Below are 13,953 nucleotides of genomic sequence, written 5' to 3' on the forward strand. Positions count from 1 at the left end.
ATATCCACTGATCTGCACTCAACTTAGCTTAATATTTTTAGTTATTAAATACAGCCATGCCTCACTTAACAGCCAGGATACGTTCTGAGAAACGTTACACGATCTTGTCATTGTGCAAACATCACAAAGTGTACTTACACAAACCTCGATGGTATAGCCTGCCACACTCTTAGGTTTTATGGCATAGCCTATGCTCTGACCACTACTGTATATGTGGCCTGTGACTGTACTGTAAAGGAGGGAATAAACCAATGAGGGAGTAAAGCATTAAATGGGTGACAGCTGCCATTAAAAACAGCTCATGTTCATGGGCCTCAGTCTTCTCTGGATGTCCCCTGGGCTGGAACAAAAATTCTTCCCAAAAATTTCCACTGGGATATGGATCTGGTGAAACCCCAGGGAGGGCAAACCCAGATAGCAGCCCCAGGAAAATCTCCCTCAATCCTCATTCAATGCAAGAACTGCCCCCAGTCATTGCATTTCCCTCATGGAGTGGGTTTTCAAGGGAAGAAACATTGGCAGGGAAATGGCCACTACCAAATTTGGTTTGGGAAGTGGTGATGTTCCTTGCAGTACCATGCCACCAGCTGTTCCTCCATCCACCTCTGTTACTGAATAGAGAAGAGATGGCTGTGCACAGGCCCCACCTGCCTGCCTGCCTGCCTGCCTGCCTGCAAGGAACACCTAGTACTGAGCCATGGAAGAGCATCCAATCTGCCACTATCACTCCTACTCATCAGCCTTGTCCTCATACCTGCCCAGCCCCCACTCTGAGTTAAGAGGGATTTCTACAAGGATTGGGCAGCCACAGAGACCAATGGCACTCCAGAAATACCTCCAAGCTAAAGAAAGGAGACGTGGTACCATGTGTTCATTTCTTTAATTTCCTTTCTTACTGTCTCTTAAGCTTCACAGCAAGAGCTTTGTCATCTGATTCAAAGGGGTAGGATGTTTTTGCCAAGAACAGAACAAACATACAGATTCTCTTCTAAGTTTTAATCCACAGTCCCCTAATTTCTGCCTAACTCAGGCAGTAATTCACCTTTAAAAAAAGTAGGTTGTCAAAGAATTGAGGGTTTCACTTACCTGTACAGCCAGGAGCATCTGGTAAAAATAGAGTTTGCAGGTAGTTTCTTTCAAGCGTTTATTCCCCACTACCTTGTCAAAGAGCTCTCCTCCTTCCATCCTGAAACACACAGGCAAAGGAAGGGGTTCATTCCTGAAGGGAAACTTGCTTGGAAGGAAGATAGTAACACAAACAAACTCATTAAGACAAGCAAACAGCTGCCATTTTTATTCACTCTTGACTCCCATTTTAATAGCTAATGAGGAAATAAGCTTCACCCACCATCAGATGCCCAGTTGGAAACCAAAGAACAAGACAATAGGAGTGGGCACTGGAGGCACGTGGGGGACTTTCAAAAATCTGATTCAGTAGATTGGAGGTGGGGCCCAGGGGTTTGCATTTTTATCATGTACAAGAACAAGCAGGCGTTTATAATCAGACAAGCAGAGTCTCAACCCCAACTCCACCACTTCCCAGCTGTGGGACTTTGGTAAGCTATTTAACCTCTCTGAGCTTGTTTCTTCCATATAAAAAATGGGGATGATACTACATACCTTGATGGTTATAAAAATTAAAATAATTGATGTAGCTAAAGCACCTGACACAGTATAGGTGCTCAGCAAGATTATTCAATCCCTCTGTAATTCACTTTCCTTTTCTTTAAAGTGCAGCTAAAAATATTAACCCACCCATAACCTCTAAGTAACCTGTCAGACTGTTGTGAAGGTTAAAGAGTCAATCCATGTAGTGCGCTTACAGCAGTACTTGGATTATAATAAATTCTTCATAAGTACCAGCTACTGGTACTGTATTATTATTATCACTATTATTAAACCGTGTTAACTGGATCCAGTCAGGGAACAATCTTCTGTTTAATAGTAACAGATACTCCCTTAAGCAACACAAGGGCCATCCAGCCTCTCCTAGTGCTGTGATCAGGGCTATTGTTTTCTATGTAATCTTAATGGTCAACCTGCATAGCTACCTTTTGCCAGCCAGGAGTAAAGCATTCCCTGCCTGTCACAACAGCTGCTCCCAAAAGCACTGCCTATTTAAGTATAAATGGACAGCAAGACAGGCCTATTCAAGCGATGAGACAGGAAATTATTTTGGTTACACCTAATAAGATGGGACATTATGGCCACAGAAGTAAACTAGCAAAATGCTGAAAGATACTCAGGTGCCACCATACAATCCAGTCCTATAATCCTGAGCTGAAAGGCTCAGCCAGGCAGATATTTCAGAGTAATAATATCAACCCATGGTTAAGAATGTATATGTGCCAGGTGCTCTGCCGGGGACTTATCATCCCTTATAGCATGTAATCCTTACAAGGACTCTGTACATGGGTGTATCACTATAATCCCCATTTAACTTTAGGAAAATGAGACTCAGAGAGGCCATGAGTGCTCAGTTAGTCACTGCAGAGTGGAGTTCAAACCCAGGCCACAGATCCAGGGCTTAGAACCCTTAATGTCATCGGCCTTTAGAAACACTGAGGGGGCGGTTAGAATTGATATTAACCCCACATACACACAGACTCTGTGTGTCCCACCCCCACACATATACATTAAGGGCCCTGAGGATGAGAAAGTCAAGCTTCCATTTGATTCTTTGGTGGCTTATAAGCATTTAAATAAAAACATAAACTTAAAAGTTCACTACTTACAATTCCAAAACAATATAATAATCTTCTGCATCAAAAAAGTTTTTAATCTTGATGATGCAAGGCTGAAAAGGGGGGGTAGGGGGAGAGAAAAAGGAAAAGTAATGAGAAACTCCCAGGAAGAAAACCACGAGAGCAGTAGAACTTGGGACACCTGCCTAGAGGGTCCAGGATGCCAAGGCCAAGCACTGGGCCCCCTGCTTCAAGGCGCTTTGAAGTTCAACAAGGGGAGAAGGCAGAACGGAATCCAGCCCACACCTCAGTGAGAACATGCAAGAAACTTTCCACCCAACCGTGCTGGTGAGAGACTAGTTCATTTTTCCTAAGCAAGAATATCACCTAGGAATGAAGGCCAGGTCTCTTCCGAAACTTCCTCCTCACTGCCCCAGAGCAGAGGTACTCAAGGTCAGCCTAAGGAACCTGAGAAATAAAAGCCAGGTGGGAAGCCTAGACATGCTGTACACAGCAGGGTTATTCAGCTTCAGGTAAGTGGAACCACAGGGGAACTGGGACCTCATGGAACAAGATCCTGCCATTTTTCAAAAGAAGAGGGAAATTCTAATTTTATAAAAACTCTAAAGGACACCTGGGTGGGGGCGGGGTAGGGAGAAAGAGATACACATGGCTATGGCTGATAGTTCATGACCTCTGATCAATGCAAGGTACACAGAAGAACACTGAGGGCAAGGCAGAACAGTACTGTACACTTTAAAATGCATATTTAGTATCATGATTTTATACTTAGAATGCATACCTATTGTTTTTACAATACAAAACACAGTCAAGCTCAGTGGTAGGGGTAAGTAAAAGATTTGGTGAGTAGCCATCAGGGACGCACACCACAGCACAGAGGAGGATTGTGGTTATATCAAAATGAAACAAAAGAGAGCTACAAGAGTTTTAGGTTTTAAATTTAAAAGGGTGGTAAAACTCACAAGAGTGATCGTCCTACAAAGCAAATTTCATTATATCCACTAATCTGATTAAGATCCTCCAGCGGAGGGCTGGCCAGTTAGCTCAGTTGGTTAGAGGTGGTATTATAACATATCAAGGCCAAGGGTTCAGATCCCCATACCAGCAAGCTGCCAAAAAAAAAAGAAAGATCCTCCAGTGGAACCTTCCCATGACCAACTGTTAAACAGCAGTGAATGAACACCCCACAGCGTCCCCGAAACAGACAGATCCTGGAAACATAATGCTGAGTGGAAAGGGAAGTCACAACAGACTTCAAACAGTATGATATCATTTTTATAAAGCTCAGAAACAAGCAGTAAAACAATATAATTGTTTGGGGATACATAAACATATGTGGCTTTAAAAGAAAAAGCAAGGGATAATATATAGCATTTAAAATAATGGGGCTACCTCTGGGGAGCAATAAGGGGGTGGGACGGGGAGATGTACACAGGCTTCAAACATACGGTTGGGATTTCATTCTTAAGTTGGATAAGAGTTCAAACGTGTTCGTTCACTGGGTTGCTTTACAATTTCCTTTTATCACGTATTATTTTATATGTGTCAAATGTTATATAATTTTTAAATATTAAAAGGAGGGAAGAGAGGAAAACAGGAAGAAGGGAAGGAAATAAGGTGAGGAAGGAAGGACAGAAGGCAAGAAGAAAATCTTTGGCCCCCTGCTGCTTTGTTGCTAATAAAACTCAACCCAGACTTATCCAGCCCTCTACCCACCTCACATCCTGCTCCTGGTCCCATGCATCCCCCTCTCCAGACCACAAAACTCCCTTCCAACCCCAAGCTCCCTGTGCTCTTTCCCAGTGTCACACCATTCCTCATACCACCTTCTTGCCTAGCAATCCAGCTCTCTGGGTACACTTGGCCTCAGAGAACAGGTCTCAGCTTGAATGTCCCCTCATTACCTGTCCATGTGCCCTACTCATCTGTGTCACCCTATACTGCATCTTCACTGTCTTCCCACCAGGCTGTGAGCCCCAGGAGGGTGGGGAAAGGAAACTAACACTCACCATGGGTCTCCTTGCACCAGACACTACATGGACTGTCAGTCTTATTGATCTTTCTAGGCCCAACACTCGGCATAGTAGCTGGTACACAGGAGAAACTCAAATTAATACCAACAACTTCAATACCTACACCCACAGAGGGTAGATTCTGCCACCCAGTTTTTGTCATAAAACTTAAGGCAAGAGGGTTGGGATGAGAAAAAACCTCTCCTTACTCCTGACCATAGTACACTACTTTCGTCCTACAAAGCAAATTTCATCATATCCACTGCTTTGATTAAGTTCCTCCAGTGGAGGGTCTTACTTGGCTCTGCATGGACAACTGTTACTGTCACAATAATTAAAACATTGAATACTCATTGTAGTATTATATTAAGAGGAACAGAAAGGAAAGAGATAAAATCCTCATATACCATAACAGAAAGGCAACAAGCTATGTAAAATTGATAAACCAAGAGACAGCAGTTTATGCATATTATGTAGAAATATGGATGTCAGTTCTAGCAAAAACAGTGAAGAGTTTTAAAATGCTTACAGAGAGATTAGTAGGGATGAGGAGCTGTTGATTTGTGTAATAAAAATTTTAGCACTATTTAACACCAAGATCAAAAGTTCAGAACTCTTTACCAGCCAGCCACACACACACAAAAAAAGCACTATTTGATTCTTTAGATTACACATATGTGACATCTTGATAAAATCACCTTTTTAAGGAGAAGCAGAAGAAAAGGCACACATAGAAAAAGAACAGATTAGAAAGAAAAATGAGAACTGCTTGGTTCTGCTTGGAACCACAATGGGCAGTGTCAGTACCCATCTGGGAATGGGTGGGGCTGGGAGCTGACAGAGCATGAAGAGGTTGCAACAGTCAAGAGAGGTAGCATGAACTGTCTTCTAAAGTCTCCGCTACCTCCAGGGTCACTGGCTGGGACTGTCACAGCTGAAAGTGTCTCTCTACCAGGAACCAGAGGCTACTAACCCAGACCTTTCTTTTCACTTAGGTCATTCATACAGTGAAAAGAGCTTAGGAAATTACGGATCACTATTATTGTCCAAGTGCATTCTCTGTGCTGAAAGCTTTGCAAGCACATCTCATTGAAATCTCACACTGACCTTGTAAGATAAGTATCTTTATTGTCTCCATTGTACAGATAAGGAGACAGAGGCTCCAAAAAGTGAACTTGCCAACTCAGAGCCAGGAGGTAACAGAAATAGGATAGGAACCCAGATCTGTCTCCTCACTAGACTGAAGCCACAAGAGGGGAGGAATAGACAGCTCCATCTGTGCTCACTGCTGCCTGGGCCTAAAGGACAGTGTGGCACAGTAAGTATTTGACAACTGACCAAATCAACGTCTGACTCGAAAGGCCAGGCTCCTGGTCACAAGGCTCTTCTCACTGTCCCCAAACATTAAAAGGCATTCAGGAGCCCAGGTTTAATTCCCTACAGTTCTGTGAACCCTTGTAACTTGCCAAGAAATATGTCCAGGGACCTTTTTTAGGGTTCTAATAATTTCCCAACTGCACTGGACACTGGATTTGTATAAATGTTATAACTGGGGATCCTCTGACATCATAGAAAGTTCTCTAAAAATTCTGTTTATCTTAAGAGTATGTTGATACAACCTCACCCCAGAAAATTAGACGGCTCCTCTCCTTGAAGAGAGACTCTTAATCTCTTGGAAAAAGGACTTGGCAAAGTCAGGAAGGAGGAAGTTGTAAGGAAATTAGAAGAAAGCCAAGCAGAAGGCCTGCCACTCAGATTCTTGTGGGTTTTTAGGTTCACCCACTGAGTTCTAAAGGAGCCTGTTGAAGTATTTTGTCAATGGCAGTGATTTTGTTTAGTTTCTGTTTGTTCTTCGAGGGATTTGGGGAGGAGGAAAAAGGGAAAAAAAATCTTTTCGTTATTTGGAGGTTAAGAACCAGAATAAGATAATCATTAGCTGGACAGGCTAGAAGTCTTGTTTCAAGTTTAATTCCAATGCCTTCTGAGCTCATGGCTTCCCAGGTATTCATGAATTAATGAAGAAACTGAAAGAGCCAATAAAAATGAAAATAAAATCAGTCCTACACTATAACTTTTTCTTCTCATCTTTTTAAAGTTAGACACACTTTCCATTGATATAAAATCATCATTGCACTCGAAAGGTAAGAACTATTCACACCAAAGAAGGCCACAGACACTATTTAATCAGATATAAGGATAGGATGTTATCATACCTATTGGATACCCTTGGGTTTATTTGGATTACTCCAAATAAAAGGTATTTGAAGGTGTTAAAACTTCAGGCATAATTAAACCAAATTTACTAAAATTAGCATTGTCTTCTCAAATGTAAACAGTTGATCAAGTCCCTATGAGATGAAATAATTATTATTAAAAAAAAGAATAATCATTATATCTTTAGGTCAAGAACTAACTCAGCAGAAATATCATGTAATTATTCAATCATGAATTCTTTATACAGTTATTGTCCACTCAAAATTTTGGAGTAAAACTTCCCAGCTAAATGACAGATAGTACATGTGTGCACACATGTGAATTAATGAACCCAGGTTATTACTAGCTTTATTATTTGAAATGCTTTATGCTCTTACCATATTTTGAGATGAATGAATTTAAGTATGTATCATATTTTACAGATTTAGATATAAAGGTATAGATACTGTAGTGGATTATGTCTCCCCAAAATTCACTGAAGCTTGAATTGTGTCCCTCAAGTTTTATATATTAGAAACTTGGCCCCACTGTGACTGTTAAGAGGGTGGGAAATTCTATTATGGTAATTGAAAGGTGGAGCGTTGAAGGGATGATCAGATTACAGGACCACACCATAGTGAACAGATTAAAAATGGTTGTCAGAGGCGTGGTTCTGAGCGCTTTAAAAGAAGAGAGAGGAAAGTCTGTTGCTCTCTTGTTCTCTTTCTCTGCTCTCTCTGCTTCCAGCATCTTGCAATGTGAGACCCCTGGGTCACTGTCACCACCACCAGATGGACTTTGGACTTCCCAGCCTCAGAAACTGTAAGCAATACATTTCATTTTCTTTATAAACCACCTAGTTTCAGGTATTTGTTATAAGCAACATAAATGGACTAATACAGATACTTACATGATTTAGTTTTTTCAAAATTTCTATTTCTGTTTCAACATTGAGAGCCGGGTCCTTTGATAAACAGAATAACATTAGAGTTTATTGATAATAATAATAATAACCAATATTATTAAAATGTTTACAGTTAAATTTAGTTGAGTAAAGGCTGTCTACCTGAGTTCCAGCCCTAGTTCTATACATAAAAATAAATCAAGGCCCAGAGGTCAATGAATTAAATAACTCACCTAAAACCATTTTGCAAAGTGCTTGGAAAGTAGTAAGCATTCATAAATAGCTAAGACCTGTGCCAAGCTCTGTATTTACAGGGATCGTCTCACATAAGTCTCATAACCCCCAAGTGAACTGGATTTTATAATTATCCCCATTTTACAGATGGGGCAACTGAGTCTCAGAGAAGGGAAGCCACGTGCCCCATTCCCACTGCCAGAAACAACTGCGTTTTCACTGTTTTCACATTTAACTGGTAAGCTCTACTGGTCTCATCAGCTATGGAATTATTTACATTCATAAAAATGATAAAGCAAACAAAAACCATGGACAAGAAGGCGCTTAATGAAACTGTATGAGGAATTTACCAAGTCAAATTTCTAATAATAGAGCAGACATAGTTTCCAACTTCAACTGCAGGCTAACATATTTACTGAGACTCTGACGAGAAGCTTCAGGGTACTGAAGTTGTTCTCTCATACAATTCCAAAAGGATGAATCAAGTAACCTAACTTCCCAGGCTACACCCTCCACAAGCAAAGAGGATATAGAATTACATATTTATGTAAAACGGACTTCAGCTAAGAAACCCAGATGTTTGATTTTAAAAGTCTGCCTCTTCCTGTAAGCCGTTAAACTCATTACCAAGTCAGGGTGTGCTCTGATAACAGAGAGGTCACAAAGAGTCCAATGTGATTTGAAAAATGAAATTAAGAAGTAAAATTTTACTCTAAGTTTTTAACAATCTGGTAAATATTTTCTCCTCCCCAAAAGGGGAAACAAATCCAGAATCACAGAGGAAAGATCTATAACAAAGTGAACACAGAAAGGAAATTCCTCTTGCCACATGAGAATGGCATTGTCTAAGGGGAAAAAAATTGATCCTTAAGGAATGCTAAAGTATAATAGCCAGAAACAGCTGGCCACAAAGGAAAATGTGATTACGGGCCATGTTTTACATTTTGTCATATTATGTGTAGAAAGACAAATACATTTGCCCATATCACCCATACAGCAAATGTGTACTACAGAAAATGTAATAAAATGAATGGCTACTGTATAGAGAGGCTATTAAAATAATTTAATTAAAAATTTTTTAAATCTATAACTAATCCATAAACACTAAGATATTCATTGCCACATCATCCAGAAGAGCAAAGAATTGGAAATATCCTAAATGATAGACCAGATGGTTGAATAAATTATCATAAAGTTGATAAAATGGAGACTCAATCATTGAAAAGGATACATTAAGGAAAAGTTTATGCTATAATGCATATGTGGAAAAGCAGAATACAAAGCTGTATATACAGTATGATTTCAACCATCTAAAACATGAATTCATATGAACAAAGATTAGAACGAAAAGGAAACTAAAAACAGCTGTAGGGTTACAGTGGGGGGATTATGGCCAGATTTTTTTCTCTAATTTTCTTTTCATTTATTGTAAAAACAGTCTTGTAACTTTGAACTTCGAAAGAAAAAAAAAACTTCCTTCTATGTACATTATTATGTACAACCAAATATTTTTGGAGCCTAATTATCTTTAAGTAAAATTTTCTAGATTAATCAAAGATACTCAAAAATTTTCCGTGTTCCTTGATACTCACAAATTCATATGTCTGAGTAGTAAATTTTTCCTGAGATTGAAAATCATCACTCTAACATTATTTGGGGAAATTATGAAGAAGTGTCAAGAAAAGGTAAGTGGCCACAAACACAGCTACTTACTGCCTCTCTTGCTGAGCCAATGGCAAACTTCCTTTTGCTAATGATCTTTATGGCTACTTTCTTACATGTTTTCCTCTCGAAAGCCAACTTTACCTCTCCACAGGCACCACTAGAGGGAAAAACACAGACGTGATTGTCAGGATGTTGTTAAACCTACCCTTCTGAGTCTGCCTCAACTATCCCAAATTAAAGCAGCCCCTATAACAACCTTTCCATCGTTCCTGTTTTCAGAGGACAAAGAGAAACCTCACCAATGTAAAATGTCCAGGGCATAAGTGGATGCGGGCCATCCAGCAACACTGAGTCAGCTCCAAATTCCACTTCTGAGCTGAGTGATACAGACATAAATAAGCCTTACGGCAGCCCCAGATTGGGAAATTCTCAGAAAGACACCAAGAATAAAGAGAAAGAAATTGCTTATCCCAGGGGTCAGGAAAACATCAAATAGTCTTCCCTGGTCAAAAATAAGTACCCAAAACAATTAATAGTAAAGTTGCTTTCATTGATATAGTTCTCTTTCCTTCTTATTCTCTGCTTTCAAAGGACGTGCATAAGCAGTTGATAGTATGAATTGCACCCTAAATCATATTATTACACAATTAACCTGCTTGCATCAACCTCTCACAAAGATTTACAATTAATTGGGATACTACTAACAGAGGAGGAACGCTATTCAGGATGTTACCCAGCACACAACCTTAAGGAGGCTCTGTTCTCCAAAGCTTGCGTCAGCCTGAAGTAATAGCTACTAGAGTATTAATCATATATTACCCGCCTGAAATGGACTATTATAACTTTTTGAGGGAGTGAGGTGAGTTTACCAAGACATCTTTTTTATTGTGTTAAATATACATAACATAAAATTTACCACTTAATCATTTTAAAGTGTTCAATTCAGTGGCATTAAGTACATTCAAAATGTTCTGCAATGACCACCTAGTTTGAGAACTTTTTCATCAGCCCAAATGGAAACCCTGTACCTATTAAGCAATTAAGCAGTCACTTCCCATTCTACCCTCCCCCCAGCCCCTGGCAACCACTAATCTGATTTCTGTCTCAATTGACTTGCCTATTCTGAATATTTACTATCAATAAAATCATATAATACATGCCCTTTTGTGTTGACTTTTTTCACTTAGCACAATGTTTTTGAGGTTCATTCAAGTTGTAGCATCAATCAGTACTTCTTTCCTTTTTATAGCTGAATAATATTACATTGTATGGAAATACCATACTTTGTTTATGCATTCATATTTTGATGGACACTTACTTGGGATGTTTTCACCTTTTGTGAATGGTTTCTTAACATATAACACCAAAAGCACATGCAACAAGAGGAAAAAATAGATAAATTAGACTTTATCATTGTGAATAGAGCTGCTATGAACACTCATGTAGAAGCTTTTGTTTGAACATCTGTTTTCAATTTGGCAGCATGTATATACATAGAAGAATATCTGGGTCATATTGTAATTGTTTAACTTTTTGAGAAACCACCAAACTGTCTTCCACAGTGGCTGCACTATTTTATATTCCCAACACTTTATTTTCTGTTTCTTTATTATGGCCATCCTAGTGGGTGGGTATAAAGTGATATTTCATTGTGGTTTTGATTTGTATTTTCCTAATGCCTAATGATGTTGAGCATCTTTTCATGTACTTTTTGGCCATTTGCATGTCTTCTTCAGAGAAATGTCTATTCAAGCCCTTTGCCCATTTTTATACTGCATGTTGTTTATCTTTCTATTGTTGAGTTATAAGACTTCTTTATGTATTCTGGATATAAGTCCTTACCAGATATATTATTTGCAAATATTTTCTCCCATTCTGTAGGCTGTGTTTTCAATCTCTTGTACTGTCTTTTGAGGAACAAGTTTTTAATTTTGATGAAGTCTAATTTATCTTTTTTCTTTTCTTGCTTGTGCTTTTGGTGTCATATTTAAGAATCCACTGCCAAATCCAAGGTCATAAAGAGTTGCCCCTGTGTTTTCTTACTAGAGTTTTATAGTTTTACTTCCTATATTTAGTTAATTGTTACATTTTGGGTTAACTTTTGTATGTGGTATGAGGGAAGGGTCCATGTGTAACTATTATTTTTAAATCAGCTCAAAGCACTTTCCAATACCCCTTCTCCTGGATACAGACATCCTTGGGCTGAGAAATCCTCCCTGAGTCAAAGTCATTCACGTGGAGTGTCTGCTACGGTATAATACCCACTCCTAGGACCACATAACCAAATTGAGCCAATCAGGGTTTCCCTTAAAGTCAAATGATGCTGGGAGAGAAACAGTTCTCTCTGCTAAGGTTTCTAGACAAAAGAAAATATAAATGTGGGGCTCCTGGTAGCAATCTTTCCTACCACATAGAAAGAGCAATTCTATAGGAAGTAAACAAACAGTAGCTGACTCAAGAAATGGAGGTGGAGCCAGGTGACTGTGGGAGCCTTAGACCCAGCCAAAGATAAAGTCAAACAAATCATCAGAACCCAAAGACAGAGGAAAAAAGCCCTAATGACCTCCTGGATCCAGCCATGCCTGAAGTCAGCACTATCCCTATATTCCCAGTTATAGAAGCCAGTAAATTGCTTTTTCCCTGACTTATTTGAGTTGAGTTTCTATCACCTCCTACAAGTTAGAGAATTTGTGTTAAATCCTCCCTTAGGAAAACATTGAGTCCCATACATTTCTTAACAAAGAGCATAAACTTTGCTGTGAGCTTCTAAGCAGTCAATGCAAATCTGAAACACAATCAATTACTGACTTCAATGTCCATAAACTAAAATTTCTCCCATAGATGGTTATAAAAAGGATACTATGCTTGACTCTATGTGGCAGGACTATGGGTAATTATTTCCTTCTATGTACCTTCCACTTTCATGTTTCCAAAAATATCAAAAAGAGAAAAGCCTTTGCAAGTGGAGGGAGGGGTTTACATTATGTAAAGTGGTAACAGTATCCTGAATATCTTCCCCAAGGAAGTGGTTCTCAAAGTATGACTGGGCAACCCTTAGAGGACCCCAAGACCTTGCAGAGCATCTACAAAGTCAAAACTATTTTTAGAATACTACTATGATTTTATTTATCTTTTCTGTTCTCATTTTCTCATGAGTGTGCAATAGAGTTTTCCAGAGGCCACATGGCAGGTGATATCAAAACAGACTGAATGAAGAAGCAAATATCAGATTCTAGCCAACTTCTAAGTAGCCAGATATCAAAAAGATTTGTAAAAATGTAGACTCTACTTCTCACTAACCTCTCTTCTTGCTAATCTTTTTTTAATAACTACTTTTCATTAAAAATGTTACTTATCTTAACATTTAGCGAGCTTATTTAATGAATTAATAAATATAAAAATTTCTCAATTTTAATTTCTAATACAGTAAATATCAATAGATTTAAGCCACATAAACAAAAGCTCTTTGGGGTCCTCAACAATTTTTAAGAGTGTAAGGGGTCCTCAGACCAAAAATTTTGAAAGCTTTGCCCTAAGTTACATTCAATTGTCAGTTTCATTGCATGTCTCAAGATGGCACAAATTCTGAACAGCACAGAAATGCAGGAATTGTGTATTTTTGTAAGATGATGAAAAAGTTCTAAAATTGATTTGTGGTGGTGGTCAAGACGGCAGAATAGACGGTCCCCAGTGTCACTCTCTCCCATAAATCAACCAACTTACAACTATTAAAAAGCAACAACAGCCAAGCGGGGGCGGCTAAAGATCAGGGGAAGAGGAGGAGAGACCTACAGAGTGCATGGAGGAGGGAGAAGCCACAGTGAGAGAAAGAAAAAAACCCTTCCGACCATTTCGAGCTCCAGCCACTTCCAGGCTGGAGATGCTGAGCGCACAGAGCAGGAGCTGGCGAACACCACAGCTGTGCCCTTTAGATGAAGTTGCTTGGAGGCAGCAGGGGAGAAGAGGGCCTTAGTGGCCCCCAGGCCAGCAAGACCATAGGGTTCCCATGGACCCATGCAGGAGCAAGGAGCCACAATAACTGAAAAAAAGGAGCCAGTCAGAGGCCAGTGAGTCATCACAAGAGACCTGCACACAGTCTGTCCCATGGGAAGTGTTTGGAGCACAGGCGGGGAAAACAGGCCCACCAGGGGAACATCAGGGCACAGCATGGACAGCTGACCTGCCCCCCAATCAGCATAGGACCACAGAGTGGAGACTGGCCAGGAATATAGAACTGCAG

The 13,953-nt window shown here is 39.7% G+C and overlaps 1 protein-coding gene across 1 annotated transcript in view; it reads right to left on the reverse strand.

The window, feature by feature from the left end:
* The window catches only part of CHEK2 (checkpoint kinase 2), a 35,856-nt gene that overhangs the window by 7,236 nt on the left and 14,667 nt on the right, over positions 1-13,953 (reverse strand). The window contains exons 5-8 of the mRNA XM_063087743.1: positions 9,762-9,870; positions 7,821-7,874; positions 2,736-2,797; positions 1,087-1,186 (exon numbers count right to left, since the gene is read on the reverse strand). Of these exons, the coding sequence (XP_062943813.1) occupies positions 1,087-1,186; positions 2,736-2,797; positions 7,821-7,874; positions 9,762-9,870 (325 nt within the window). The remainder of the gene's footprint in view (positions 1-1,086; positions 1,187-2,735; positions 2,798-7,820; positions 7,875-9,761; positions 9,871-13,953) is intronic.

Source organism: Cynocephalus volans, chromosome 2 (assembly GCF_027409185.1).
Source record: "Cynocephalus volans isolate mCynVol1 chromosome 2, mCynVol1.pri, whole genome shotgun sequence".
NCBI classification, from domain to species: domain Eukaryota; kingdom Metazoa; phylum Chordata; class Mammalia; order Dermoptera; family Cynocephalidae; genus Cynocephalus; species Cynocephalus volans.